This window comes from Perca fluviatilis, chromosome 12 (genome assembly GCF_010015445.1).
Source record: "Perca fluviatilis chromosome 12, GENO_Pfluv_1.0, whole genome shotgun sequence".
In the NCBI taxonomy this organism is placed as follows: domain Eukaryota; kingdom Metazoa; phylum Chordata; class Actinopteri; order Perciformes; family Percidae; genus Perca; species Perca fluviatilis.
In genome coordinates this window covers 27526229-27553317 of record NC_053123.1, presented here as the reverse complement: position 1 = coordinate 27553317, position 27089 = coordinate 27526229, and the positions used below count along the sequence as shown (strand labels likewise).

At 40.0% G+C, this 27089-nt stretch overlaps 1 protein-coding gene across 4 annotated transcripts in view; it reads left to right on the top strand.

The window, feature by feature from the left end:
* The window catches only part of parp4 (poly (ADP-ribose) polymerase family, member 4), a 30284-nt gene extending 3894 nt beyond the window's left edge, over positions 1-26390 (top strand). Inside the window, exons 7-40 of one of the 4 annotated variants that reach the window (XM_039818428.1) lie at positions 286-441; positions 1220-1357; positions 1634-1810; positions 2335-2486; positions 2734-2865; positions 3516-3614; positions 4748-4931; positions 5642-5792; positions 6660-6802; positions 8514-8645; positions 9071-9157; positions 9926-10090; positions 10581-10618; positions 10884-10965; positions 11886-12023; positions 12114-12303; positions 13720-13790; positions 15523-15710; positions 15922-16021; positions 16388-16558; positions 17161-17241; positions 18004-18084; positions 18183-18278; positions 18393-18554; positions 18646-18681; positions 18789-18818; positions 18925-19011; positions 19118-19207; positions 19318-19371; positions 19944-20842; positions 20967-21033; positions 23346-23448; positions 24175-24307; positions 24823-26390. In XM_039818428.1, the coding sequence (XP_039674362.1) occupies positions 286-441; positions 1220-1357; positions 1634-1810; positions 2335-2486; positions 2734-2865; positions 3516-3614; positions 4748-4931; positions 5642-5792; positions 6660-6802; positions 8514-8645; positions 9071-9157; positions 9926-10090; positions 10581-10618; positions 10884-10965; positions 11886-12023; positions 12114-12303; positions 13720-13790; positions 15523-15710; positions 15922-16021; positions 16388-16558; positions 17161-17241; positions 18004-18084; positions 18183-18278; positions 18393-18554; positions 18646-18681; positions 18789-18818; positions 18925-19011; positions 19118-19207; positions 19318-19371; positions 19944-20842; positions 20967-21033; positions 23346-23448; positions 24175-24307; positions 24823-25030 (4821 nt within the window). In that variant the 3' untranslated portion in view covers positions 25031-26390. Of the gene's footprint in view, positions 1-282; positions 442-1219; positions 1358-1633; positions 1811-2334; positions 2487-2733; positions 2866-3515; positions 3615-4747; positions 4932-5641; positions 5793-6659; positions 6803-8513; positions 8646-9070; positions 9158-9925; positions 10091-10580; positions 10619-10883; positions 10966-11885; positions 12024-12113; positions 12304-13719; positions 13791-15522; positions 15711-15921; positions 16022-16387; positions 16559-17160; positions 17242-18003; positions 18085-18182; positions 18279-18392; positions 18555-18645; positions 18682-18788; positions 18819-18924; positions 19012-19117; positions 19208-19317; positions 19372-19943; positions 20843-20966; positions 21034-23345; positions 23449-24174; positions 24308-24822 lie in introns of all 4 variants that reach the window. The other 3 variants (XM_039818427.1, XM_039818429.1, XM_039818430.1) reach the window with 3 other exon arrangements.
* Positions 26391-27089: the final 699 nt, after the last annotated feature.

Here is a 27089-nt window from a genome sequence, read left to right as displayed (position 1 = left end):
ATTTGTCTCGTGTTGCTTTAAAAAGGTGCATATAATAGTGTTAGACCTTTTATTGATCTACCTATGTGACCTTTTTGCCTTAAACATGCTGTAAAATGAAGAAGTAAACTGAAGTTAATAGGTATTTGTAGTAGTATAATTCTAAAGTTGTTTTTCAATTTGCCCCCGTCAGAGTAATAGCTACTAAAAATGTGGGACTCAAGTCAGACTTAAGTTTAAGAATATCTTGCATGTTGGAAAAAAACCCATAAAAACACATGCCTGTGTTTTTTGTGTTACCAGAAGGCGGCGGTGAGGGATATGCTGGTGTTTCTGTCCACCTCAGAGGAAGCTCTGGAGGTGTACAAGGCCCTGAGAGAGAAACTGCAGGCTACTGGTCTGCAGCTGAGGAACAACACGCCTTCGCAGGCCGGGGACCTGGGCTCCGCCCCCCTCCAACAGGTCCGACACACTCGCTTCAACATTTACACATATTTTACTGACTGTCTTATTAGTCTTTAAGCAAGAAAATAAAAGCTGCAGGCAACTATGATAAGTGTACCATACTGTAACTTAGAATGCTTTGCTGTAAGGCATTGTAGTTTTAAGCGTAATTGCACAATTTTATTACGACATGTTTTAAGTAGCTGTATTTTCTTCAAATCTGAGCATACAGTATCAACATGTGGATATTTTTTAAGTCAATTTTCTGGCCAAACACTTTTTGAGATGTTTCTTTAGCTTAATTTTACAATAATTGTGTCAATGCATCTTGCCAATTATTACACATTAAGGTATTATATTTAATGTTAATAACAATACATTACTGTAAATCACCATAGTAAAAAAAATAAAAATACAACAATACAAATTGTAATAATACATAACACTGCATAATTGTCTTGAGGTTTACATATCTGTGACTAACTATATTGACACTGTCGTAGCCTGATAAGCCTCACATCACCAAACTTTAAAAGCAACCCGTTGTAATATACAAGAATGTAAGAGAGAGAGCCGGGTCTTACAACACAATGCTTTAAAGACTTGTATACAAGGTTTACAGTGTGTTCTGCACACATTTTTTGTCTGACTTGACAAAGGTGTTTTCTGATTCACAATAGTATCTTAGTTAGCATGGATTTGAGGTAGACTTTGTGATGCTATGATATCTGATGCCTTAGGAGTGACTGCTAATGAGCTTATCAGTTGATTTACATGCGTCTCGTTTGACTGGCAGCTGCTGCTGGAGGAGAAGCTTAACACAGGAAGCTTATCACAGGAAGTGGGCGTGTTTGTGGAGCTGCTGTGGACTGAGGCCCTGGGCTGCCTTAGCAACATCCTCAGAGTTCCGATCGATAAGCTCAGCCTCAACGATGTAAGGTTTCTCTCTGCGGGCTGTTTTGCAAAATCTGCTGTCAAACTACTAAAATGAGCTGTCGCATCAGCCTGTTGTCTGTTTCACCTTTCAGGAAAGACAGTCCAATCATGACTCTCATTATATTACGCTGTGTGTGTGTGTGTGTGTGTGTGTGTGTGTGTGTGTGTGTGTGTGTGTGTGTGTGTGTGTGTGTGTGTGTGTGTGTGTGTGTGTGTGTGTGTGTGTGTGTGTGTGTGTGTGTGTGTGTGTGTGTGTGTGTGTGTGTGTGTGTAGGTGAGCAGGGCGGAGGGCTTGTTGCTTCAGGCTCAGAGGAAGCAGAGAGAGGGAAATACTCATGAGGTTGTGTCCCTCCTTGGTGAGGTTTACACCCTGCTGCCACACATACAAGCACTGATTTACCACTTGTCTCCCACTGCCAAGTTCATCTCTCAGAAACTGGACCTCTGTCAGGTAAGATAACTTACACACATGCACAAACACGGAGCACCAAGACAGATACAAATAAAGAAGATAGAAATAAATAAGCAAACAATCATGTAGGTTTAATAACAAGGTTTCTGAAGTAGGTTTTGAGTCTGGGGCGTGTATTAAACATACTGAAATCAGTCAGTTAGCATGCTAAAAAAACCACTGCTGTTGATGGACACTGTTATCCCACAATGCAATCCACAAAGTATTTATATGTGCATTTATTGTATGGTAATTAAAACATTTGTTATCATCAAGTATTATGAAATAATTTGTCTTATTTAGTTTCAAACAATTGTAGTGTGTAGCTCAATAACACTTTTACTGTTCAACCACAAAATATCAATAGACGATAACAATAAATACAAAAAGTTTAAAAGAGTTTGAGCCCCCCTGTTTGAATTCTGAAATACATGGCACTACCTTACACCCATAAACCCAAGTCAACACTGTCCCCTGGGAATATCCGGGCTAATGTGAAAATGATTATTTTTCTTTTTGTCAAGTTAATCAAAGATGTTCTGAACGTGAGCGAGATGACTCTGAGGAGCCCCACGCCGTCTTGTCTGGGGAAGTACCGCGCTCTGAGGTGCAGCATTGAGACTGTCCCCCCCGGCACTGCCGAGTTTCAGGCTGTGACCGCTCTGCTGCAGGACAGGTAGCATACGCGCATCCAAAATGCTTTTGTGTCTGATGTCCTGGAGGGAAGCAGAACCCATTTTCAGTAATGCAGTGCTTCGAAACGCCAAAACACACACTTCTATTCACAAAACCTGTTGCACATATAGATCTAAATACACACCACCAGTTATTTGTGATCCCCTCTAAGGCCATTTATTGTCCATCCAAATCCATCTAATCCATATTTTTTTCTCACTGCCCTTGTCTCGATCTGTGCTTTGCAGCAAGGTGCAGGTCCAGCAGGTTCTGTGTGTCAGAAGAGGGGTGGAGCTACAGACGTTTAAGAGTGATATCGGGAACATTAAGCCCCTCCTCCATTCCTCCAGCCCCAGCAACTTTGTGGGACTGCTGTCTCGGTGAGATCACACAGACAAATACACACATCTACACACACACACACACACACACACACATACACACACAATTATATACAATATATTTATACAATTTAAATTTAAATTTTAACTTATTGAGCATCCTGAAATTCAGTTGTAATTGTTGTTGGATAATTCCAGGTATTCGTGCACAGAAACAGAAATAAAACAAAACAAATTTTCTAAGATAAAAATGTGTCTTTTGAATAAAAAAACAACAATGTGCAGTAAGGGAATGTACCACCAGAGAAACATTATATACTATATTGCTTTAATTTAAATTAAAATGTATAGGCTACCAGGGCTACCAAAATTAAGCATTAACCCTCTAGTGCTATTTGGAGTTGATATTGTACAAATATACTGTATGCTAGAACATTTTACAAGTTTTATACAGTAGATCATTACTTAACATATTCACAATTTAAATCAGTTAATCAATATTTTGCAAAGTAGCTTGTTGTCGTATTTCTATTAATTTATATATTACTTAGTGATGTGATGTTATAGTAATGCTGACAGCCTGACCGGTACGCTATAGTGCCAGTCTACTGTACATCTTCAGCAGAACAATAAATAAATCTGACTTGGACTTTTATTTTGTAACTCAGTATTTTCACTTTTTTCTTCAGTGGTCTGCTGCTGCCCCGTGTTGGAGTGGAGCATCATGGGATAGAGAGAACAGACGTTGGTAATCTGGGAAGTGGAATCTACTTTAGTGATGCCATGAGGTTAGTAGAAAATCTGTAATTGATGAGTGTTGTTCCATAAAAATATTCAATTAATTTTGACATATAACACCATCTTCTTGATAATACTATTTTGCCCTGAAACGTAAAAAAAAATAGAGCTGCAAAGATTAACTGATTAGTTGTCAACTTTTAAATGAATCGCTAAAAACTATTTTGATAATTGATTAATCGGTTTGTCTTTTTTTTTATGAAAAAAAATAAAAATTCTGAATCCAGCTTCTTCAATGTGAATACTTTGTAGTTTCTTCACTTCTCTGTGACAGTAAACTGAGTATCTTTTAAATATTGACTAAACAAGACATTTAAGGATGTCATCATGGGTTTGGGGAAAATTCTTTACCGTTTTCTGACATTTAATAGACTAAAAAAATCAATCGATTAATCGAGAAAATAATCTACAGATTAATCAACGATGAAAATAAAAGTTTGTTGCAGCCCTAGTAAAAAAAAACAATAAAGTAAGCCCAAAACAACTTCAAAAGCATGTCTATGACAATTAATTTAAACGAACACGCCGACTTATTGAGACTTTAGCTTATTCACAGTATCCCCCAGAGTTAGATAAGTCGATACATACCCTTCTCATCTCTGTGCGTGTTGTAACTCTGTCTGACGCACCCACCACTAGCCTAGCCTAGCACAGATCCTGGAGGTAACCAGGTCCAACTAGCCTACTGCTCCGAATAAGTGACAAAATAACACCAACATGTTCCTATTTACATGTTGTGATTTGTATAGTCACAGCATGTACAAATAACAAGGTCACATGAGACACAGCCATCTTCTAACCATATACAAACTTGGAACTATATTCTCAGAAGGCGAAGCACTGCTACTTCTGCTACTTGGGCGGAGTGATTTGCTCGCAGCACGCGAGAAGCCCCGTGGTGAGGAGCAGAGAGTAACAACGGTGCTTTTCGGGTGCTGCGAGCAAATCACTCCGCCCAAGTCGGCGTGTTCCTTTTAAAGAAAGATGATCTTGTACTAGTGAGTCTCTGGTCCTTCTTTTAAAACCTTTTTTTTAATAATCTGGGTACCCTAGAGGGCAAAAACCCAGTCCTCTTTAGTAATGTAAGCATGTTCTCCATGTTCTCCATGTTCTCCATCCACAGCACCAGTTTGAAATACTCCAGGCCCAGTGAGACAGACGGCTCTCGGCTGCTGTTGGTGTGTGATGTGGCGTTGGGACGATGCGAGCGGGTACACAAGAGAGACCTCACACTGACCCAGGCTCCTGAGGGCCACCACAGCGTGCACGGGGTCCGCCGCACCCCTAACACTCCCTCTGAGTTTGAGGTAGGAGTGGTTGCGTGTGAATGTAGATAGAAAGATAAATAGACGGATGGACATACCTCTAAATTAGCTGTAATATTGGACACAGATCGTGATTATGAGATTATGAATGTGATCATATTGATTAACAGCTACGATTTTTAATTCTGATTTGGACTCCTTGCCACGCTGCCATGTGAACACAAGGTTTAGAGTTTTAACTTAACCGTAAAGAAATGAAAAAATAATTGAATAAAAGCATGTGTACAGTGCGGTGGAAATTGATGAGGATGAGGAGTGAAGAAATAATAAAGTCAGCGCACCATGTTTAAACCACAACTTGCAGTTTTATAAACAAGTGTGCATCTGGAGATATACCAAGCCACAGGGTTCAGTCTGATGGCAAGGTTTTGCAATATGTGCATAACCGGAAAACCTCAATTCCACAGTAGCATACTTCAATAAAGACATAAATGTGTGAATGAAATGGACAATGAGTGACTTTACCTATTAGTTATATGTAAATTGCTAAAGATTGTCCGTTAAAACTGTCTTGTGTGTAAGTATCGTCTAAAAGCAGCGGGTGTTAACCCTTAAAATATACTGTCGCACTCTTAATGGGGGTATTCCTTCAGACTTCTTGTGATAATATGTGACATCTCTCAGCCCTAACACGTCTAGACGTCTGTGCCCATGTGCACTCTAACTGCGTACTGTATATGATTATATTCCAGGACGACGAGTACGTGGTTTACAGTCCCGATCAGGTGAAACTGAAGTATGTGGTTCAGTTCAGCGTCGAGGGAGAACAACTGAAGGAGTTCAGTCCTGCCATCGACACCTCAGCTGAGCTGGGTCTGCCCTCTTCAGACCAGCAAGAAACAGGTATAGTTCTCCTAAAGGTTAGGAGTTTATATAACAATCAAATCTGATATTGTTATACTACCATATTGTTTGTGGTGATTGTCATGATTTTTTCGAGGGATTAAAACATGATTGAAAAACCGCTTTGATAAACTTAATGAATTGTGTTGTTAGCATAATATCATCAAAGTACAATATTCCAGCCCATTTAGCTGAATTAGGGAGTGTTTTACCTCAGACAGCAGCAAAGCAAAATAAGGCAGAGTTTTAGTTTTTTTACCTTAATGAGAGAACCGTTCTTATTAGGCAAGGGGACACCAAATCCCCACAATGTTTTGCACTGAAGGGATCATGGTTTGGCTATCAGTGGCTTCTGTATGAAGAAATGTACATCATTATTGGCCTTCACATTTGCAAATAATTGTAAACAACACATCTTTCTGCAGTGGTTTTGCCTACAGATTTTAAAGGCATTGCACTAAGCATGTCCACATTCTAGCATTCACATATTACCAAACACATTTTGGAGACAACTATCAGCACCAAAGATGTTGTTTTGTCTTGCAAAACATCACATCGTAGCAAGTTGTTTTAACTGATCACATTTCCATGCAGAAGTAACTGCACTGACAGTGTTCCCCAAGAAAGTCTGCAGGTCTTTAACTGTTGTAAATGATCTAAACCTGAATGAAGTTTTAAAGGATGTGGAATAAGATAAGATGTTTTGATCGCATATAACATCTATTATATACAGTATGAAACAATAGAAAAATGGAGACTTGTGGTCACTTTGATTTGTAATTAGTTAAACCTAACTTTGATTTTTAAGAGATCTCTGTATTGTTGCAATTGTATTACAAAAAAACATTTTGTGTGTTGTGTCTCCAGAGTGTGTCTTGGACGATCAGGGGTTTGAAAACATCAAAAACCCACTGGCGGATGTGACAGCTGGACTGTTGGACAGTTCTGGTCAGCAGCTCCCTCTGCAGGCCGTCCACGTGAAGTGCAAGCTGATGGATCTGCTTTCTCAGGTGGAAAAAAAAAATTTCTGTTAGGTTGATGACAGCTCAGTGATCTGATGGTTGATTCTATTCAGCTAAAAAGCATAATCAGCTGAGTTTACTGGCTCATATACCTCAAATATGGGCCGTTTTACGAAAATGGATGGCTAATTGCAAATTTTGTCCGACTGTGTGTCGGAGTTCAGCCGCCGGTGCTGCCTGGGTTGCTACATCGTCGCTCTGCCCGTCCTCCTTCACAGACCCCGGCCTGCTGTGAGCTCAATTGAGCTCCGTCACGGCCAGCAGCCCGCGGCTCTCCATACCCACGCAAACTCACCCTTTTCTGGGTGACTGGACTACCAAACGCCGCTGCCCTGACAGAGCTCCAGGGCCTGCAGCTCACTGTTCTCCCTCCCCTCTTCCTGCTAAATGGCTGGTGTGTGACTGAGAGCGCGGTCAGCGAGCTTGTTACGCCCGCAATCTTTTACCGCAGGTTCCAGTTAATCTTATAATGGATATGTGTGTTGAGTTATTTAAACAAACGATTGGGGAAATAAACGGCTCTTCTCCGCGAGTCTCATTGATAGACCCCTCGGTGAGCTGGAGTCCATCAATGAGAGCTAGCTAGCCTCCTCCTAACGAGACCTCTGAAATTCACAAAAATACAATAAATCTGAAATCGGACAAGTGTTAGCTAAGCTTTGTAAGACCTTGGGGAACCTGTAATGTGCATGCCGTGAGGAAATTCAAATTGTAAATGTACTATAGTTATGCCGAAAGTGTAGCTAGATAGCCGCAATCGTTTCCCATTGTATTCAATGGGACACATAGCTAGCTAGCTGCTTCTCCTAACAAGACCCCCGGCGTTGACAAAAATGCCTTAATTTGAAATCGGACACAACAGTTAGCTTTGTAAGACCTTGGGGTAAATGTTATATAATTGGCGTGACGAAATTCAAACTGTAAATATACTGTAGTTATGCCGAAAGTGTAGCTAGTTAGCCACGATATTTTCCCATTGTATTGAATGGGACATATAGCTAGCTAGCTAGCTAGCTGCTCTTTCTAACAAGACCCCTCACCTTCATAAAAATGCCTTAAATTCAAATCAGACTGTTAGCTTTTGTTAGCTTTGTAAGACTTTGGGGTAGCTGTGATATAAGTGCTATGACGAAATTCAAACTGTAAATATATTATAGTTATGCCGGCAGCCGGCCGCGGAGCCCCGCTAATGCAGTAATTCACAAAGGGTGACTTTGCCCAGGGTATGGAGCCCAGCAGGCTGCCGCTTTCTCATCAGACTGTGTGGAGCTCCTAAAGTCCGACACGTCATACCAAATTTGCAATTAGCCATCAATTTTCATAAAACGGCCCATATTTGAGCTTTATATTTCTCGCATAAAAAAGTCTCAGAAGTGAATTTGGTAATGAAACATTGCAGTGTCTGGAATATGAGATTCTGTTGCTTCTCTAATGTGTGTGTATGGGGATTTGCTCAACCAATCAGCCCGCAGCTCATCTAAATATTCATGAGCATACCATATTTGGAAGAAAAGCTCTTGTTGAAAATAGGGCCAAAACACAGGGATGCATAAGGGCCAATAAAATATCAACCAGAACATTTTCAGCCCAACCAATGTTACATACCCCATTAGGAGACCTTAAGGAACAGTGTGAAATACCCTATATAATCATTCTATCACCCCTTTAAGATCTGTCCTCTTTTCGGTCATCTTTTTAGGTCATCATTTTCCAGAAATACACCAACCTGAGCCCTGTGCCCATTGAGGCAAAGTATGTCTTCCCGTTGGATGATTCTGCAGCAGTGTGTGGATTTGAAGCTTTCATCAATGGGAAACATGTGGTGGGACAGGTAACCTAACTTAACTTTTCTTATCACATATTTTGGTGTTATTTTTTTTACATCCAGATGCAGTATTTCCTCTTTATCTTCTCTTATTTCTTTAATATGTATGATTATTCACAGACGTTACTGAGATTATATTGTAAATGTCCCTTTTGTAAATGACACAGAAGACAATGTAAAAGTTAAGTTTCATATTCTCATTAATAGCCAGATTAAACAGATGCCATTTGGAGTTTGCATCCATTTGATCACACGAGATGTTAGTTATGTTCAGTGAAGTATTTTTCCCATCTTTGTTGCTTTGTTCTCTTTTCTGATTGACTGCTCAGTGATCAGATGCATTTTTCATGTCATTGTATTGTACCCACCAGTACAAAACTGAGGATTATTTGTAAAACCAAATTTGTTTTTTGTGTCCGTTTGGATCTCAGGTGAAGGAGAAGGAGCAGGCTCGCAAGGAGTACAAGCAGGCTATTGAGAGAGGCCATGGAGCCTACCTCATGGACCAGGACGCCCCCGTATGTCCACCCTGTGCACTCCAGCAAACACATATCATCGTGCTGATTAAAGCTCTAAATCTAGCAATCTCTAACTTTGAAATAATAGACTGATCAATCAGTATTGCAGGATTTTTTTTTTTGTCACAGTATTTTATTAATGTCATCGAATCATTAAATCAATACATAAAAGTGTATAAAGTTGTGAAGTGGGAACTGTGGTTAAGAAAGTGTTTTTCCCTTATTTTGTATTCCCATAAAAAACAAATTATTTAAACAATATCCTTAACATTGCTAACGAAAACACCGGACTCTACCAATGTAAATGTAACTTTGTTTCTGAGAAATCCTGTTTTATCCATAATTTTGGCACAACGGTCAACTCTAAATTCTACAATACCCATGAGCCCCAGCCAGCGTTGCCGTGGAGAAGAATCCAGTCTGAGGCAACAATCACATTGGTGGCAAATCAAAAAAACGCTGTTGCAGTTGTTAACAAAACCCGGCACAACAGTTGCTGAATTCATCCAAATTGCCAAAATGCACCTTGGGAGTCGTGGTTAACTTCTCCACTTAAATTTATTTGTACATAAGCTTGAGGTTTCTACGTTGTATCAAAGAACCAGATATTTTCTAATGCACTTGTTAATACTTTGTGCAACTTTGTCTATTGAAAAAAAATTAATAGGATTTTTACTTCTGGAACTTCAGAGGTGTCCAGAGTAGCTCTTCCTACTTTGCATCTCTATTTCAGCACTGGTTGTAATGTCATTTCTGTGCTCGTTGCAGGATGTATTTACCATCAGTGTTGGCAATCTTCCGCCCGGTGCGACCGTCCTCATTAAAGTTACATTTGTGTCTGAGCTGATTGTCCGGGACGGGAGCATTCTCTTCTCCCTGCCTGGGAGTGTGGCTCCGTGGCAGGAGAGTGCGGCGCTCAACCAGACCACACAAGTAAGGAGAGCCTGGACGGGAGGTCCAAACTAAAACTAAAAACATTCCTCCTCCCAAGTGTCATTTGTTTTTCTGCAGGCTGTCCGTAGTGTGAACAGTAAAACATCAAGAAAACAATCAGAGGATGTATGCATGTACTGTATGCAAATATTTGTTTAATTTCTTCTCCTTATTTTCCTTTCGGTGGATGTTCATGTGTTTTCTATTTGACACAAGTTAGGCAATTAAACGTATGAGATATTAAATATAGTGGGATTCGCCTGCAGTGTTTGGTCTTCAATTTAAATTTGCAGCTTGCCTTGAGCTGTCTTACTGTTGCATGAACCATTCATCACCGGAGAAATTCTAAACTGAGGCTGAGAAGTGTTGCTCTTTCTGATGTATTGATTTATTTCACTGCATTAGGCCTTTGCCTTTCTATCTTGGTTATGTGAGGGGCTCTGAAAGCAAAATGACTGTTAATGTTCTTTGTTTTTTCATTGCTTAACAGGTCACTGTGGAGAAGGTGTGTGTGACTGATGAGGCAAGGTGAGCTGACACCATCTTTAGTGCTAAATACTCATTGGTGTAGTTTGGTGAAGCATTAGATATATTGGCTAGTTGATCCACAAATAATTAACTGCTGACACTTTTATTAATCATTTGTCATGTATGCAGTAAAACATTTTAGATAGAAAGGTGTGTTGTCCTTCTAGTCTTTGGCTATATGTCCTTCCCTTTAGTGTCTTTTTAAATGCACGTTTAACTTTGTGCATCTAGAGGCTGTGTTCAAAGTGTTGTTTCTTTTCCTCAGAGAGTTCACTCTGGACATGTCAGTTGAGATGCCGCATGAGATCACCAACCTACAGTGCATCACTCACAAAGTCAAGATCAAGGTAACATTGGTGTTTTAAAGTTTAATCATATATTTTGATTATGCAGATATTATTACAGTACGTGGTTGTCGGGCGGTGATGGCGCAGTGGATATGACACATGCCTTTGGTGTGGGAGATCTGGGTTCAATTCCCACTGCGATACATCAACCAATGTGTCCCTGAGCTAGACACTTAACCCCTCGTTGTTCCAGAGGCGTGCAACCTCTGACATATATAGCAATTGTAAGTGGCTTTGGATAAAAGTGTCAGCTAAATGACATGTAATGTAATGTTTTTATTTCTCTGTCTCACTGGGTTCCTACACATGTCAAGAAAGTCTACAAATGTATCAAAAAAGATTTTAATGTTTTTTTCTTTGGACTTGAAAAGTTTTGAAATGAAGCAAAAATTCAGGCATGCTTTAAAAAAAGTTTTGAAATTGAAGCTGTGTCACTTTGCACAGCGTATAGGTCGTGAAAAGATGCAGTGTTTACTGTTTCATATATTTATATTTGTACTAATGGGGTAAGTAAGTGTAAGTGCTGAAATAATGACTGGATAAATTGATGAGCCTAACAGCAGATAATTTGTTATAATTAACACAATATTGTCATAATTATGTATTTCTTTTAAATGTCAAAATACTAAAGATCTGCGTGTTACAGGTTACAGTTTAAAGAAAATAAACATGCTTTTCTGGATTATATCAGATCAGAAGTTGTTTTGTCTGTTGCTTCAAATGTGTAAATCATTTTAAATCACTGATGATGCAGAAATGTCATACGTTTGATATTTTTCTGATTCTAAAAAGTTGATTAATTGAAGCTATGCTTGATAGTTTAATCCATTAAAAAGGTGAGCATTACTTGCAAACCTAGTCCCTTTCATATTGCTCGTTTATCCTTTTTTCTTTCCTTGTATGTGTGGGTGATTCTCTAGAGAACCGACTGTAAGGCGGTGGTGAGCGTGCTGCCAGGAGAGGTCATGGGACAGGAAGGTTTCCAGCTGTCAGTTACTCTGTCTGAGGTCCACCTGCCCAGGATGTGGGTGGAGAAACACCCCGACAAGGACAGCCAGGTCTGTCTGTCTCTCTGTCTGCATGTCTTCCTTTTTTTACTTTCACTCTGTTACCTTTTTTACAGCCACATCTGTCTCTCTCTCCTCTAGGCCAGCATGTTAGTTTTCTATCCAGACTTTGAAGACAACTCCAGTTCAGCATCCGATGAAGTCATCCTCTTGCTGGACACGTCTGAGTCCATGAAGGAAGAGTCTCTCCGCATGGCCCAGAAACTCGCCCTGCAGGTCCTCAAAAGCCTCAACCACAACCTCAGACTCAATGTCATTTTCTTTGGCACAGGTCAGTTTGACCCTTTTACCTTTATTGTGTATATAGTGATAAAAGCATAAAATAGACAGAGGAAGTACAAGTTGGAAAGGTAAGACAAAAGCAATCTATTTTTCGGTGATCGGTTAGAAATTCTGACATGCAAGAGCATTTCAGCACTTCATCTCATGTGAGCTGATTGTTGTATTACAACAACATTACATTTTCCTGGCTCAGAATGGGCCTTTGGGGGGGAATACGCAAGGCAATAAGCATGATCAGTCCGCGTACAGTTAGCGTATTTGACAGAAATCTATGCAGTTACCTGTTATTTCTGACAATTTGATAAACACATGTTTAGTATGCTTGAGTAACTAAAAACCCAGATTACAAAACTGATAAAAAAAATTATATTAAAGGTCCCATGGCATGAAAATTTCACTTTATGAGGTTTTTTAACATTAATATGCGTTCCCCCAGCCTGCCTATGGTCCCCAATTGGCTTAAAATGGTGATAGGTGTAAACCGAGTCCTGGGTATCCTGCTCTGCCTTTGAGAAAATGAAAGCTCAGAAGAGCCGTTCTGGAATCTTGCTTGTTATGAGGTCATAACAAGCAAGATTACCTCCCCTTTCTCTGCTTTGCCCGCCCAGAGAATTTGGCCAACCCATGAGAGAGAGACATCATGGCTTTCAAACGAGCAAAGTGGCAGTTGGTCAAGGCCACACCCCCACCCTCCACCTTGCCCCTCCCTCTCTCCTCCTCAATAGCTACAGACACAGAAATGACACATCCTAAGGAAAGCTCATTGTGGGACTGGCTCTAGTGGCTGTAATTCTGCACCAAGGCTGAATTTCGGGAAAGAGACTTCAGATACAGTATTAGGGGGCCACTAAGGTCTATAGAAAAGCATCCAAAGAGCACCATGTCATGGGACCTTTAAAGGTGCTGTAGGTAGGATTGTGAAGATCCAGGACTTGGCTAAAGCCTTTTAACATTGACAACTTCTCAGTCCCTCCCCCCTTTTCTGCTAAAGCCCAAACGGTCTCCTAAGCCCCTCCCCCAACAAGGGAGAGTGAATGCATGTGCATGAGCAGTGATTGACACACAGTTAGACCCCCCGCCCCCGGCCCTGATTGGTGCATCTGAACAGGGAGCGGTGGATTTTTGCAAATCGCACTACAGGCTGTAGGTGGTGCCAGAGGAGCCAGATTTTTTTATTTATTACCTGCTTCATGTAGTTCTACTCGAACATAGGGTCAGTTTCAGCAAATATGACAAAGTTAGTTTTATAAGTCTTACCTACTGCATCTTTAATAATTTAAATTACTTTTTACTTTAAACCTGTCTAATCAATTTCTTATAGATCATCATGTTAATGACTATTTTGCAAAAGTGCTACAGTGGTCAGTAGATATTTTCCTGACGTTTGCAGTGTTTTGTCTGTCAGATCACACAGAAGCTTTCCTGGCAGCACAGCCGTATGTTAAAGCCCGTCCAGCAGCCGAGAGCTTCATCAAGGTGAGTTATGACTGGCACATTCTTTCATACTGCAGTTCAACCTGGAAGCCATTGTCATAAGGATTATTAAGAGGTGTGGTTGCAGAGCTCTGAAATTAAGCAATCATATATTTATATATATATATATATATATATATATATATATATATAGGTCTAAAAATAATCTAAATAAGAGAGCTTCTACGAAAGCCCTGAAAGGCAAGGTAAAAAAGAAAAAAAAAGACTTAGGTTTAGGCCAAAAGTCCAAAATCTTTATTTTTCACTTTGCTTTTCAGGGCTTCCATGGGCTGCATATGCTTAGACTACTTTAGCAGTATAATAATACAGTACGGTATAATATCTTACACTTTTCTATTGTATGAGTTAATATACTGTAATATCAATTAACAAAAGAGATATAAGGCAAATGCAAAAGAGTGCTTCTTTTTGTGCACTCATTTAACCCTTGCATATTCATTCTAATCCTGATGGGATAAAAGATCATTTGTAACGGTTTTCTTTTGCTGCATTCACGCAATGTTTGCAGAATGGGAAGAACAGGAAATCACACTCATTATTCAGACATGGGAGTGTTCACGCATTGTTCCAAGGTGGTTAGTCCTGGTGCTGACCTTGTTGTCACACCAGATAAATAGCATAAGAAATTACGTACTATGAAAATAAGTGAATCGATAGTTCTTTTTAAGTGGGTAATCGGAATTACATGCCTGAGGCTGATGTGTACGATTTTCCCTACTTGGCTGCTCGTGATTACAGTTAAAGTGATGGTTCGGAGTAATTTCACCCTAGGGTCCTTTGCACCATTATCTCGAGCCAAACACCCCCCCAGAAGCTTTTTTCACCTGGGTCGAACATTGGGAGCGTTAGCGTAGCGTAGCGTTATCAGCTGAATAGCTTAGCGCAGAGGCTAATGGATCGAGGCGCTTAACGTTAACAATTGCTAATGCCCGAAATGATACCAAACGTCTACAGTAGTACAAATAGGTTATGCACTCATAAAACGATGGATTGTAAAGTCTGTAAGTACACCAGAAGTCTATGTAAATAACACTTGCCTGCTGGCTTCTGCTCTCTGCTGCTGCTCTTACTACCGGGCAGTAAGAGTACTTAGGGACATCTACAAATTACAACACCAAAAAGAGATGCAACAAAAATATTTATTAATTTAATGATTAAATAAGGTAATGTCTCCAAACTTACCTCAATTATTACTTGTCTCCTGCTAGTTATACTACAGCACTTACTTTAAAAAATAAGTTAAATTAAAAAATATTTTTGTTGCATCTCTTTTCGGTGTTGTAATTTGTAGATGTCCCTAAGCACTCGTCTTACAGCAGCAACAACAACAGCAGAGAGCAGAAGCCAGCAGGCAAGTGTTATTTACATAACCTTCTGGTGTACTTACAAACTTTCCAATCCATCGTTTTATGAGAGCATAACCTATATATACTAGTGTAGACCTTTGGTATCATTTCGGGCATTATTAGTGGGGTAATGTGAAGAGACACTTCGGATCCATTAGCCTCTGCGCTAAGCTATTCAGCGGCTAACGCTACTCTACGCTAACTCTCCCAATGTTAGACCCAGGTGAAAAAAGCTTCTGGGGGGGTGTTTGGCTCGAGATCATTGTGCAAAGGACCCTAGGGTGAAATTACTCCGAACCATCACTTTAAGACAATGTGACTTGAATGCCTGTGTGTTCTGAAAGCCTTGCTCCTCTCCCTCCTATCAGCGCTCCAGCCCAGTCGGGGGCAGCACTGAGCTGTGGCGGCCTCTGCGAGCTCTCAGCCTGCTGCCTCCATCCCGCGGCGTCAGGAACCTGCTGCTGCTGTCGGACGGCCACATCCAGAACGCGGAGCTCACCTTGCAACTTCTCAGAGACAACGCTCAGCACAGCCGTCTCTTCACCTGCGGCCTCAGGTCTGAACGGGTCCAGTGGTTATAGGACAGGTTCACGGGGGGTGGGAGGGGGGAGTGAACTCTGAACTCTAGAGACAAACATATTTATATAAAAAAATTTTAATACAGCATTTGTCCGCACTGCAGTAGCAGCTACCATGCTCTGCACACTGAGTTTTGTTTGATTACAGACATTTTAAAGGCATCTGTTTATGTTTCTTTGTCATTTCAGCCCGACAGCCAATCGGCACATGCTGAGAGCCCTGGCCAGGGCAGGGGGTGGAGCCTACGAATTCTTCGACACAAAAACCAAACACAATTGGGCAGAGAAGGTGAGACTGACTAGTACCCATGAGCCACAGACTATCAAACAGATATAATCATACTTTATAGTCAGATTTTTCATCATCGTTTTTCATCATGCTGCATTCATGTGGTGTCGGAATAATCTCAAAAATGAGTTCCCCTGAAAATTCACACTGCATTAACGTTGTGAGATAGGGCATGCCTTTGAAGTGCCCTTCTAGTTTGTTGTAATTTTAGTCTTTCTCTAAATATGCAAAGTATCCACAAATTTCCTAAGAGGATTTTTCCTGAATTTTGTTATCGTAAACTGTGACAAACACACCTTCACATAGAGCGAAATAACCGCTGTTAATTTATCTGTTTGCCCTTTGTTTTGTGTGTTTTGGTCGCAGGTGGCGTGTCAGGTGAAGCGTATGTCGTCTCCTGGCTGCAGTTCAGTGTCAGTAAAGTGGCAGCAGTTCAACCCAACAGCGGCCCCTCCTGTGCAAGCCCCCAAGCAGCTCAATGCTCTGTTCAATGACTGCCACACCCTGGTTTACGGCTTTGTTCCACACTGCACTCAGGTACCCAGTTTATACACACGATTGCAAACCGCTGAATGCTTTTCTTTTCTTCAGTTGCTTGCGGTTATTTTTGCATTATTCTGCATCTCAGTTAGGGCTACAAGTAACTTATTTTAAATCATTTAAGTTTTGATGAAAAATTAACACATAAATAAACTTAACAAAATACAATTGCAAATGCTACTAATAACTTGTAAAACATTCATTATTATCCAGTAATAAAAACTCACGCAAATAGGAAAAGTGCAATAAATCTAAATATATTTTTTTACAATAAACTAGTAATTCCATGAAAATAAAAGACCAAACACTGCACCTTAGCTGTAATCAGTTTATCCATCTTTGTTTTTCTTTTGATTCATTGTTTAGTCTATAAAATACCTGAAACTAGTGAGAAATGCCCATCACAATTTCCCAGAGCTCAAGTTGATATCTTTAAATCGATTGCTTTCTTTGACAAATAGTCAAAACATGAACATATTAAATGTGCAATGATATAAAACACAGTCAAGCAGCAAAGCATCATATTTAATAAAATATAAACCAGCAAAGATTTCACATTTCTTCTTAATGAATGACTCAAATGATGTTGCTTCATGCAGGCCACCCTCCTTGGAAACCTGAGCGGTCAGGAACTCAAAACCATGGTGTCGACCAGTGAGCTGCAGAAGACCAGGGGCACGGTAAGTACACACACACATTCACACTCAACAGTCAGTCTCAACTAGTCTATATCCACTATGTTTCACATCTGGGATTGCTCCGTTGCCGTCGGAAATTCCAACGGATTTGACTCTTTTTGGCCAGATGTCTGTTACCTTCCACTTTTTTTGTGTTGGAATTCTAAACTATGGTTGACTGCTCCTCAGATCTCTGCAGGGTAAATCCAGACAGCTAGCTAGACTATCTGTCCAATCTGAGTTTTCTGTTGCACGACTAAAACAACTTTTAGTCTCAACAGTACCTGCTGTATAGATTTAATGTCATTTGGGGAATCTGCTTGTTAACTGAAGTAAAATAATACTGTAACACTATCTTTCAATCATTCATTCATTCAACCTTTATTTAAACTCGAGAGATCCTTGAGGGGCAGCACTCATTTACAATGACATTGAGTAATTACAAAAGAAAGTGTTGTATTGTTCCAGGAGTCAGGTGCACTAAAGTTAATAGCAGCTTTTCCATATTCAGATCGAGCTTGTAGAACAAACACAACACACACATCGTTCCACTTTTACCCTGAAGATACTGATGCAGGATTATGGTGACTGTCATTATTATGATGAGGCAATGATTATGATCTGTGTGTGTGTGTGTGTGTGTGTGTGTGTGTGTGTGTGTGTGTGTGTGTGTGTGTGTGTGTGTGTGTGTGTGTGTGTGTGTGTGTGTGTGTGTGTGTGTGTGTGTGTGTGTGTGTGTGTGTGTGTGTGTGTGTGTGTGTTCAGTTTCTTCACAAGCTCACAGCGAGGGCCCTCATCAGGGATTACGAAGACGGAAGCCTGGATACCAATGAAGCTGAACATGAGGTAATTGTGTGTGTGTGTGTGTGTGTGTGTGTGTGTGTGTGTGTGTGTCCGTGCGTGTGTGTGTGTGTCAGTATGTTGACCTATTATTACTGTTCCAGGGGAAGAAAGTGGAGTTGAAGCGCTTCATCATCGAGTTAAGCAAGGAGTTCTCCATCCTGTCTCAGTTCACCAGCTTTGTGGCCATCGAGGAAAGGGTTCGTTTCATTTAGAGTTATTTGTATTCATCTCCCTCACCTGCTCACTTTACACCCTGGATTTGAACGTGTTGTAGCTCCCAATCAAAACCAAACTCGTCTACCTCGTTTTAGGACTCCGAACAACCAGAGGAGGGCTTCACGGACATCCCCAAGTTAATCGAAGATGAAGATGTGGACTTCCTACCCTACATCAGCTGGATTTCTCCTCAGGATAGTAAAGAGGATCAGTTAGCAGATGATAGTTCTTCGGAGAGTGAAGAAGGTTCAGAGATGGTAATGTCACACTGCGTATAGAACAATACGAGGGGAAGGTTGTTATTTAATAATGTCCCCTTTATGATCTGCATGGGTCTCTCTGTTTTAGGATGAGGAAGAGCAGGGGCACTATTATCTTATGGAGGTAACGTCATACTGTGTATAGTGTAATCAGAGGAGAAGGAAATAGCACATTTACATGTTGTGATTTACTAATGTCTCCTTTATGATCTGCATGTCTCTCTGTTTTAGGGTGATGAAGCGGACTTTGATCTTATGGAGGTAACCTCATATTGTGTATAGTGTAATCAGGGGAGAAGGAAATAGCACATTTACATGTTGTGATTTACTAATTTATTAATGAGCTGCATTTGTCTCTCTGTTTTAGTACGGGGGAGAGTCTGAAATTTATGATAATTTGGATGGAAGTTGCGCGTCATCGGCGGTGTATGAAGAATGTTCAGATGAAGTGATGGTAACATCATACTGTGTATAGTGTAATTAAGAGAGAAGGAATTAGCACATTTACATGTTGTGATTTACTAATTTATTAATGAGCTGCATTTGTCTCTCTGTTTTAGTACGCGGGAGCGTCTGAAATTGATCCTGATTTGGTTGGAAGTTGCTGCAATTCAGCGGCTGTGTATGAAGAATGTTCAGATGAAGTGATGGTAACATCATACTGTGTATAGTGTAATTAAGAGAGAAGGAGCGAGCACATTTACATGCTGGGATTTACTAATTGTCACTTTTATGAGCTGCATTTCTCTCTCTGTTGTAGACGGATGGACGTTGTCAGACAGAGGCAATAAAGGCTCCACTTTATGCAGCCAAGGTTAGTCCCGTCACGCCCAAGCTGCAGCTGCACACCTGCTATTTTTGGGGGGGGACAAAATATATATATATATATATTCTTTAGATAGAGCTGTAATTTGTAATGACTATATAGTGTCAAAAATAAACTAATACTGTAAGTAACACTTAATTGGTTCACAAATTTTAAATTAGCATCACATGTCCTTGTGTGGCATCATATCCATGTTATTATCGAGGCTGGACAATGCATACTACTCCATTCATTTGCTGTATTGATGGATAAAGTTTGCTTGATCAAGGCTCTTTTTTTAGTCGTGTGCACAACAATAAAAAAAAAGTACTAAAAGCTTAGGCCTCAGGCACCTCTTACAATGCTTATTAAATACATGAAAAGAGAAACACAAATCAAAAAATAAAAATATAAAAAATAAGTATATAATGTATGATAGAATTGATCTAATTCATTTATGTGTGTGAAGTACAATCAACTTTTAGTGGTGTTTTAAAAACAATTGTCGTTCAGTTTTCATTTGTGAGCTAAAAAATGTTTCTGTCTTGTTTTTTGTTTTCTTTATTTCTCTTCTCTTGTAGAGTGTCCAGAGTAGGAGACTCATGGACATGAGCTCCAGAGAAGCGGGTCCCCAAATTTTACGTAGGCAAGCTTACCTACCGACCTGTATGGTCCCTCTTCCTCCTCCTCCTCCTCCTCCTCCTCCTTGTCCACCCGGTGCTCCACATATGCGACCCCTAGTTATGGCCTCTGATGTCCCCCCACCTACCTCTTCATTGTTTGGTTCAGCCCATTCATTTGATCGTCTTCCTGGTGTTCCTCCACCTATGTCTTTCTCCTACGATGCCATGCCAGCTTCTGTCAGTCAGTCACTGTGTTTACCGAGTTCAGACAGCTCAGGGATACAACATTTCCGTCAACCACAGTCAGCGATGTACACTTCCTTTGCACCTAAAATCCCCACACTCTTGGGCAGCATGAGACGTACCACATCCTCTAACTCAATGGATATGTCTTCTACTGAACGTTCTGCTGCATTTTCTCCTTTGGAATTTTCTTCAGCAATGCCGATGTATGTAGCTCCACAACAACAACAGTCAGCTTTTAGTGTCAGTAACATGTCCCTTTTGCCTCGAGTCAGATCTTTTGACAGGAGTCTTCCCGTAACACACGGACAGACACAAGCATGTTTTGGTAGTTTTACATCTCTAAAACAGTCAAGATTTGGTCCCAGTGGCTCTCTGCCTCAACACCAACCCATTGAACAGGATGTTGGTGTTATATCTGTTGAACCAGAAAATCAAGGATGTATAAGTTCAAAACTGAGAAGAGAAATAAACTCAATGCCGAAAGCAGACGTTCTACCAGCACCTGCACCTGATGTATCTCAGGCTCATTTAATGAAGGGATTGCACCTTGGCTCTCGAATTATGATGTGCAAGAAGCGCCGTCGTATGCCTTTATCAGATCAACTCCTCGAGTGAGTCCCAAAAAAACTTTTCCTACTTAGAAAACTCATTTTCTTTTGCATCTTTTTTCGTTTGCATTTCTGGATGTAAATGTGTGTTTTTTTTTTTAATGTACAACTGCTCATCTTGTTTCAGCGACAAGTCAGCAGATCCTGAAGTGCTGCAGCTCAGATGGACAAAGATCTTCCAGATGCAGCATTTGGTAAGATGTGATTTAAAAAATAAATAAATATGCTGGCGTAACCGTGTGTCTAAATTAAGTCTTTTCTTTTCCTGCTGGCAAGTTAAAATGTCGGCTTTGACAAAGGTTTATCAATTTTGATAAAGGGGAACTAACTCTAGGACCACTAGCTGTCACAAAGGCGACATCTCACTTTGTTAGAACACTGGAACCATTTCCAGTGTTGCGAGCAAGCAAGTAAGCAGAGTCGCTTTGGATTACAAAAGCAGCCGCTTTGTGTCTGTTTTTAACAATATTTCTGTACAGTTATTCTGCAGTTTAAAAGTTTATTTGGATTAAATGTAATTAATTTTACCAAAGGCGTTTTGTTACCATCGCTTAGCAAGCCGTTTCAATGCTATCATACTCGGTGGTGGAAAATATATTCAGATCCTTAACTTAAAGCAACACTAAGTAACTTTTCCCGCTTCGGTCCCCCTACAGGTTGGAAGCGGAATTGTCCATTACATTACATTATGCAAGTTTGCCAGATCGGGTCGCCTCGGATCTGTAGTTCGAATGAACTGGACGATGTAATGTAATGGACAATTCCGCTTCCAACCTGTAGGGGGACCGAAGTGGGAAAAGTTCTCTAGTGTTGCTTTAAAAGTTTAAAAGTAGGGTCCATCTAGGGAGGTGCTTTGCAAATTAGCTTAGGCTATAAATGCTGTGGTGTGTTGCATAAAGGTCTTTGCCACATACTTTTCCCTATACAAATAAACATAAGTACTAATACCACACTGTGACAATACTTTTACTAATACAAGTAAATGTATGTAACGTATTAGGGCTGCAACTAACAATAATTTTCATAATCGTTTTCTCGATTAGTTGTTTGCTCTATAAAATCTCATGAAAATTGTGAAAAATGTAGGTCAGTGTTTTCCAAAGCCCAAGATGACGCCCTGAAATGTCTTGTTTTGTCCACAACTCAAAGATATTTAATTTACTGTCATGAGAAGTGAAGAAAGTAGGAAATATTCACATTTAAGAAACTGGATTTAAGAAGAGACATTTTTACTTTTATTTATAAAAACTACTCAAACTGATTAATCAATTATCAAAATAGTTGCTGATTAGTTCAATAGTTGGCAACTAATTTTTTAATCTTCGCCACTCTATAATGTATTATCAGCAACATGTACGTATGTAAGTATGAAACATAAAGGTACTCATTTGTGCAGTCAAATCCTCAGTGTTTTCTTCTAATATCTGATGTTTCTGGATTAATATTCCTGCTGCATTAATGTGTATGTTGCATTTTGCTGCTGTAGATGTCCTTTATATACTGTTGGGTAGTTTAATCTACAGCAGTGCATCATATTCTATAAGATGATGATATGTTTGTAGCGTCGCTTTCCTGTGAGAACCACATATCTCTAAAAGGTTTTAAAACTTTTCATGGTGTTGGAAAAACAGCCCTGTTTTCAGCTTTGTGGCGATGCATTTTCCATCTGATCCAAAAAGCCTTTTAAAGACTTTTATTTAGCTTTAAGAAGTAGGAGAATTTTCTCAACTCGTAAAGGAACACTTGGAGATGCATGGTTCTCACTGGACAGGAAGGAGATGAAAAACGAATCTAAAAAGTAACTTAAGTGGTCAGACAAAATTAGTGGAGTAAAAAGTAAAACATTTAGATTTAGTGGGGTAAAAGTATAAAGTAGCATAACATCGAATACTTATAAAGTAAAGTAAAGCACCTCAAAACTGTACTTGAGTACAGATCTTGAGTACATTTATTTAGGAACATTCCACTACTGATCATACTGTATACACTATAACATGTGTAACATATTGCTTTTTTATTTTAGTAGATGCATACAGAACATACAGTACTGTTTTCTTTTTTTTTAGCTGTCTTTTGACTTTTTATTTTCTTTTTAAACCTTTATTTATCCAGGTAAGTCGATTGAGAACAAATTTCCATTTGCAACGACGACCTGTCACATTCACACAGTTACACACTCATACCTGGAAGCTGCCCGGTACAACCACAGTCTGATCTGCTGGCCACTGAGCAGCTCCACTGGAGCAGTTGGGGTTAAGGGCCTTGCTCAAGGGCACCTCAGTGGTGGCAAATGAGGGAGGGACAAGCGCTGCTCTTTCACTTTCCCCACCAAGATTTTATCCTGTCGGTCTGGAGATTTAACCAGCGACCTCCCGGTCACAAGCGCGCTTCTTTAACCTTTAGACTACCACTGCCCTAACCGTGCTTGCTCGTACTTGTAGTCGTTGGGGAAGTGGAACATTGATGTTTTGATGGCATGAATTCTTAGTGTCGTTGTGTGTTGCAGGAGGGCTACTGGGAGTTAACCACAGAACTGGGTGAGCTTGTGAATGTCGATGCAGACCTCTTTGCCAACGTCTTCCTGAAGAACAAGGGCATCCAGTCTCTAGGTGAGCGCTCTCGCAACCTGTTTCAGGCATTCAGAGTGGAAAAAGTTGTCTTTTTTTTTTCTTCCATCTTTCCTGAACTAGAAGATTGGGTTTGCACAGGGGAGATACTCACAATATTTGTTTAAGTAAAAGTGCCATAATGTACTTTAAAGTGAAATGTAACATTTCACTTGAAAGTAAACAAGAATTCAACATACTCAAGTACATAGTAAAAACATGTTAACAGTATTTAAGCTATTGCCAAAGAGCAGGTTGGTCTGAATACTGTTAAACTGATGGGAAGAAGTATCAAATGCATTGTCATGACCTATCAGATGTAAATGTCTTATCTCTATTATTCTCTAGAATGTTGTGTTTTTAGATCATCAAAATGTGTTGAAATATGACCTGAAAGTTATCAAATCGCTTTCCCTGTATAAACGGTAAAAAAAAAAAAATTCAAACTGCAAGTAGCCTTACTGAAACGTTTCATATACAATTTAAAATCATTATTCAAAGTAAGAAGTTGCCAGAACCATCATCAGTGGATATACCTAAGCTAAGAACCTTAACCTCAAAAGGGACACACATTTCAGTGTGTGAAATGACAAACATGGTGGAAAACAAGTCAGTTCTCATGCGACAGCTCTGCTTTCAACAGACTTTATTAACATTGTAAGCCAGTAATTGAGTGAAGGAAAGGGTAATTTCCCCCAAATCACAATCAACGTGTGTGTGTGTGTGTAGGTGTGAGGGCCCATGAAGACATCCTGAGGCTGGTGGCGACTCTTCTGGTTCTGCAGCTGATGAGGGAGGAGAAGCTGAAGGAGGGCAAACTGCTCCGCACTCTCTTCTGTCTGGACGACTCCCTTCAGCCAAGGTCTGTCCAAAACCAAAACCCCATACAACATGAACATACTGAAATAAATGTTTTTTTGGTATTTGTAAAAACACATCAACTGAGTCGAGACTTGAAGGCACACCCTGAAATCAACATGCATGTTCAAAACAGGGCGTGTAGGGTGGAAAACAAGTGTGATGTTTTATGTTTAATGAAATAAATCCTACTCAACCTTACTCACATGAGTTTATATTAGTAACACGTGTTACATGATATAAAAAGTTGTTTAAAAACACAAGATATGATGAATCCATAATCAAGAATAAAGGCTTGCATTGTCAGAAGAGGAACTGTAAGAGGAAGCATATGGCACTTTATTCAGGAATGACCTAAAAATGCCCAATGACTTTTAAAGTACTTCTTAAACTTCTTGCCTGGTTTAACCTATTGTTCTCAGCCGTTAGAGTTTCCTAATTTATTATAATTTTCTTGTTGGGAGTCACTGCTCCCAGATTGGCTACCCTGTTTTGGTAACGACTGACTTTTTCTTCCAGGCCCGAGCGGTGGGAAGAGGTGAAGAGGGCGGTGGACTGGGTTTGCTGGGCTGACCGCCAGTACCCGTGTGTCTACAGCCGGCTGGAGTTTGGTCTGAGCTGGGAGACCTCCACCCGTCAGCTGCTGGGTTTCGAGGGCCTCCCTCCCTTCTCACCTCTTAGTGGTCTGAAACTGCAGAGGACTGTTGGGCATCTAATGGTCCACTGAGCACGCCAACATAACTGAGGGAGCATGAAGAGAAGATAGCGAGAGAGAAATTCATAACGCTTTTCCGTTTTTCAGGGAAGATTTTTTTTTTTTTTGTGGGGCTTTTGTGGGTCGGATTCAAACCCACAGTCGCTGCCAGGGACTCAGCCTACATGGGGCGCACACTCTACTGGGTGAGCTAGATGTCGCCCTGGGATGAGATTATCTTTGCGATTTATTTCTTACAAATGCATGATTTATACTCCCTTTTATACACTTAAATAACCAGATCCAGTTGATTTCTTCAGTAATCTGATTTCTTTAAACTTCACAAATACAAGAAATGCAGTTTCTTTAATTGGTGTAGGGGTTTGGAGATTTAGATTTCTCCTGGTTAATTTCTTGGACATATACTGATATACTAATAACTGGGTTTATTACTGCTTTCTACATGTACGCATGTCTATGACAAAGCCTTCAGACAGGGAAATTATCCCTGTGACAGCAGGGCAACAGGATAAAAGGAAAGGTCATGAAGAGTAGCATGGCATCTGCGTGTTCAAAATATTCCCATCCAAAGTTACACTAAAACTGAAACTGCTGTAATACCGCAGTATCTAGAAGTGCAGTTTCCTCTGAGCGTTAAATTAGACACAGCTGTCTTCCCACTGACACAAACACACATACACACACACACAGATACATACATAACAAAATCAGGAAGCAGTGCCTTGCAGTGAAAGTAATTTAGTGATATTTCTGAATAAGGTCAGAGAAGTGGAGAAATGTGATGACTGACCTGCTGCATATGTAACCTGGTTTCTCTGAGTAACACACAAAAGATTCAACAAACTTGAGTGTATCTGAATCTTTTGTGTGTTTTTATAAAACTACTGTACCAAATAACCTGCCTTGCCTTACATATACAACTGCCTTTCAGCACCTTTTGATTACTTTATTGTAGGATAGAAGTTCAAAAAGAAGAAAATACAAACACACTTACAAGGAGTAAATATGTACATACTGTATTCACACATCATGCTGAGTCCACACAATAGCTCTCTGAAGCTAAGTTTCCGCTTGTTAGAGCTAGTTGTGTTAGCCTGAAGCAACAATGACTTACAGCTAGTATCCGTGTGCTGTCAATTAGGATATAAGACAATGGCAGGTATTTTATCACATCATTTTGTTATTTTGTGGGGGCCATTCTGGAATTGGCTGCCCACAACTTGGTATACAGACATACAGTACGTTAAGAAAAAAAAAATAATCAAGATAAATACCTAGAACATATTGTGCATGCACATGTGCTGACCTGACTAAACCTTTTACGTTTTTTCAGGTCAGTTTTAGGATTAAAGGGGTGATAGAATGATTAATATATATTAAATTTTTTTTTTATTTTTCTAAATTTATTTGCTGCCTTTCTATGGTCCCTAATGTAACCCTGTGAATTGGTTTTAGAATGAACGAGGTTTTCTGCTATATATGGTGTGTTCATTTAGCGAAGCGCGCATTGGTTGCACAACAACATAGAGCGCGTTGCTCCGTAGCACATAATAACACTAATACTACAATTTGCAAACCCTTTCATTACAACTAGTGTTGTTGTAACGTTCCCCTTGGAACATTAAAAAAAAAACTCCACCAAGGAATCCCAACTCACCCTGTAGCTAGTCAGCGCGGGGACATTTAGCGGAGAGGGAAGCCCTGCAGTAGGGGTGGGGGAAAAAATCGATATAGCATAGTATCGCAATATTTTCCGTGGCAATACTGTATCGATACACAGACGCCAAGTATCGATCTTTTATTATATATGTGTTGGTCAGTTTGTCTGCTTGACAATCCCATTTTGCAGCAGTAAAATTGAAGTGAGAGGAACAAACAGAGAAATGTATCTTTTTAGATAAAACAGATGTTGACAAAGTTTTCTTTTGGGGACGTCATTTGAAATCGGAAAAATTTGAAGTTGGAAAAAAGGTAATAAATTGCAATATATCGCAGAATATTGCAATATCTTTCAAATCGCAATAATATATCCGACATAAGTATCGTGATGATATCGTATCGTTGAGGCCTC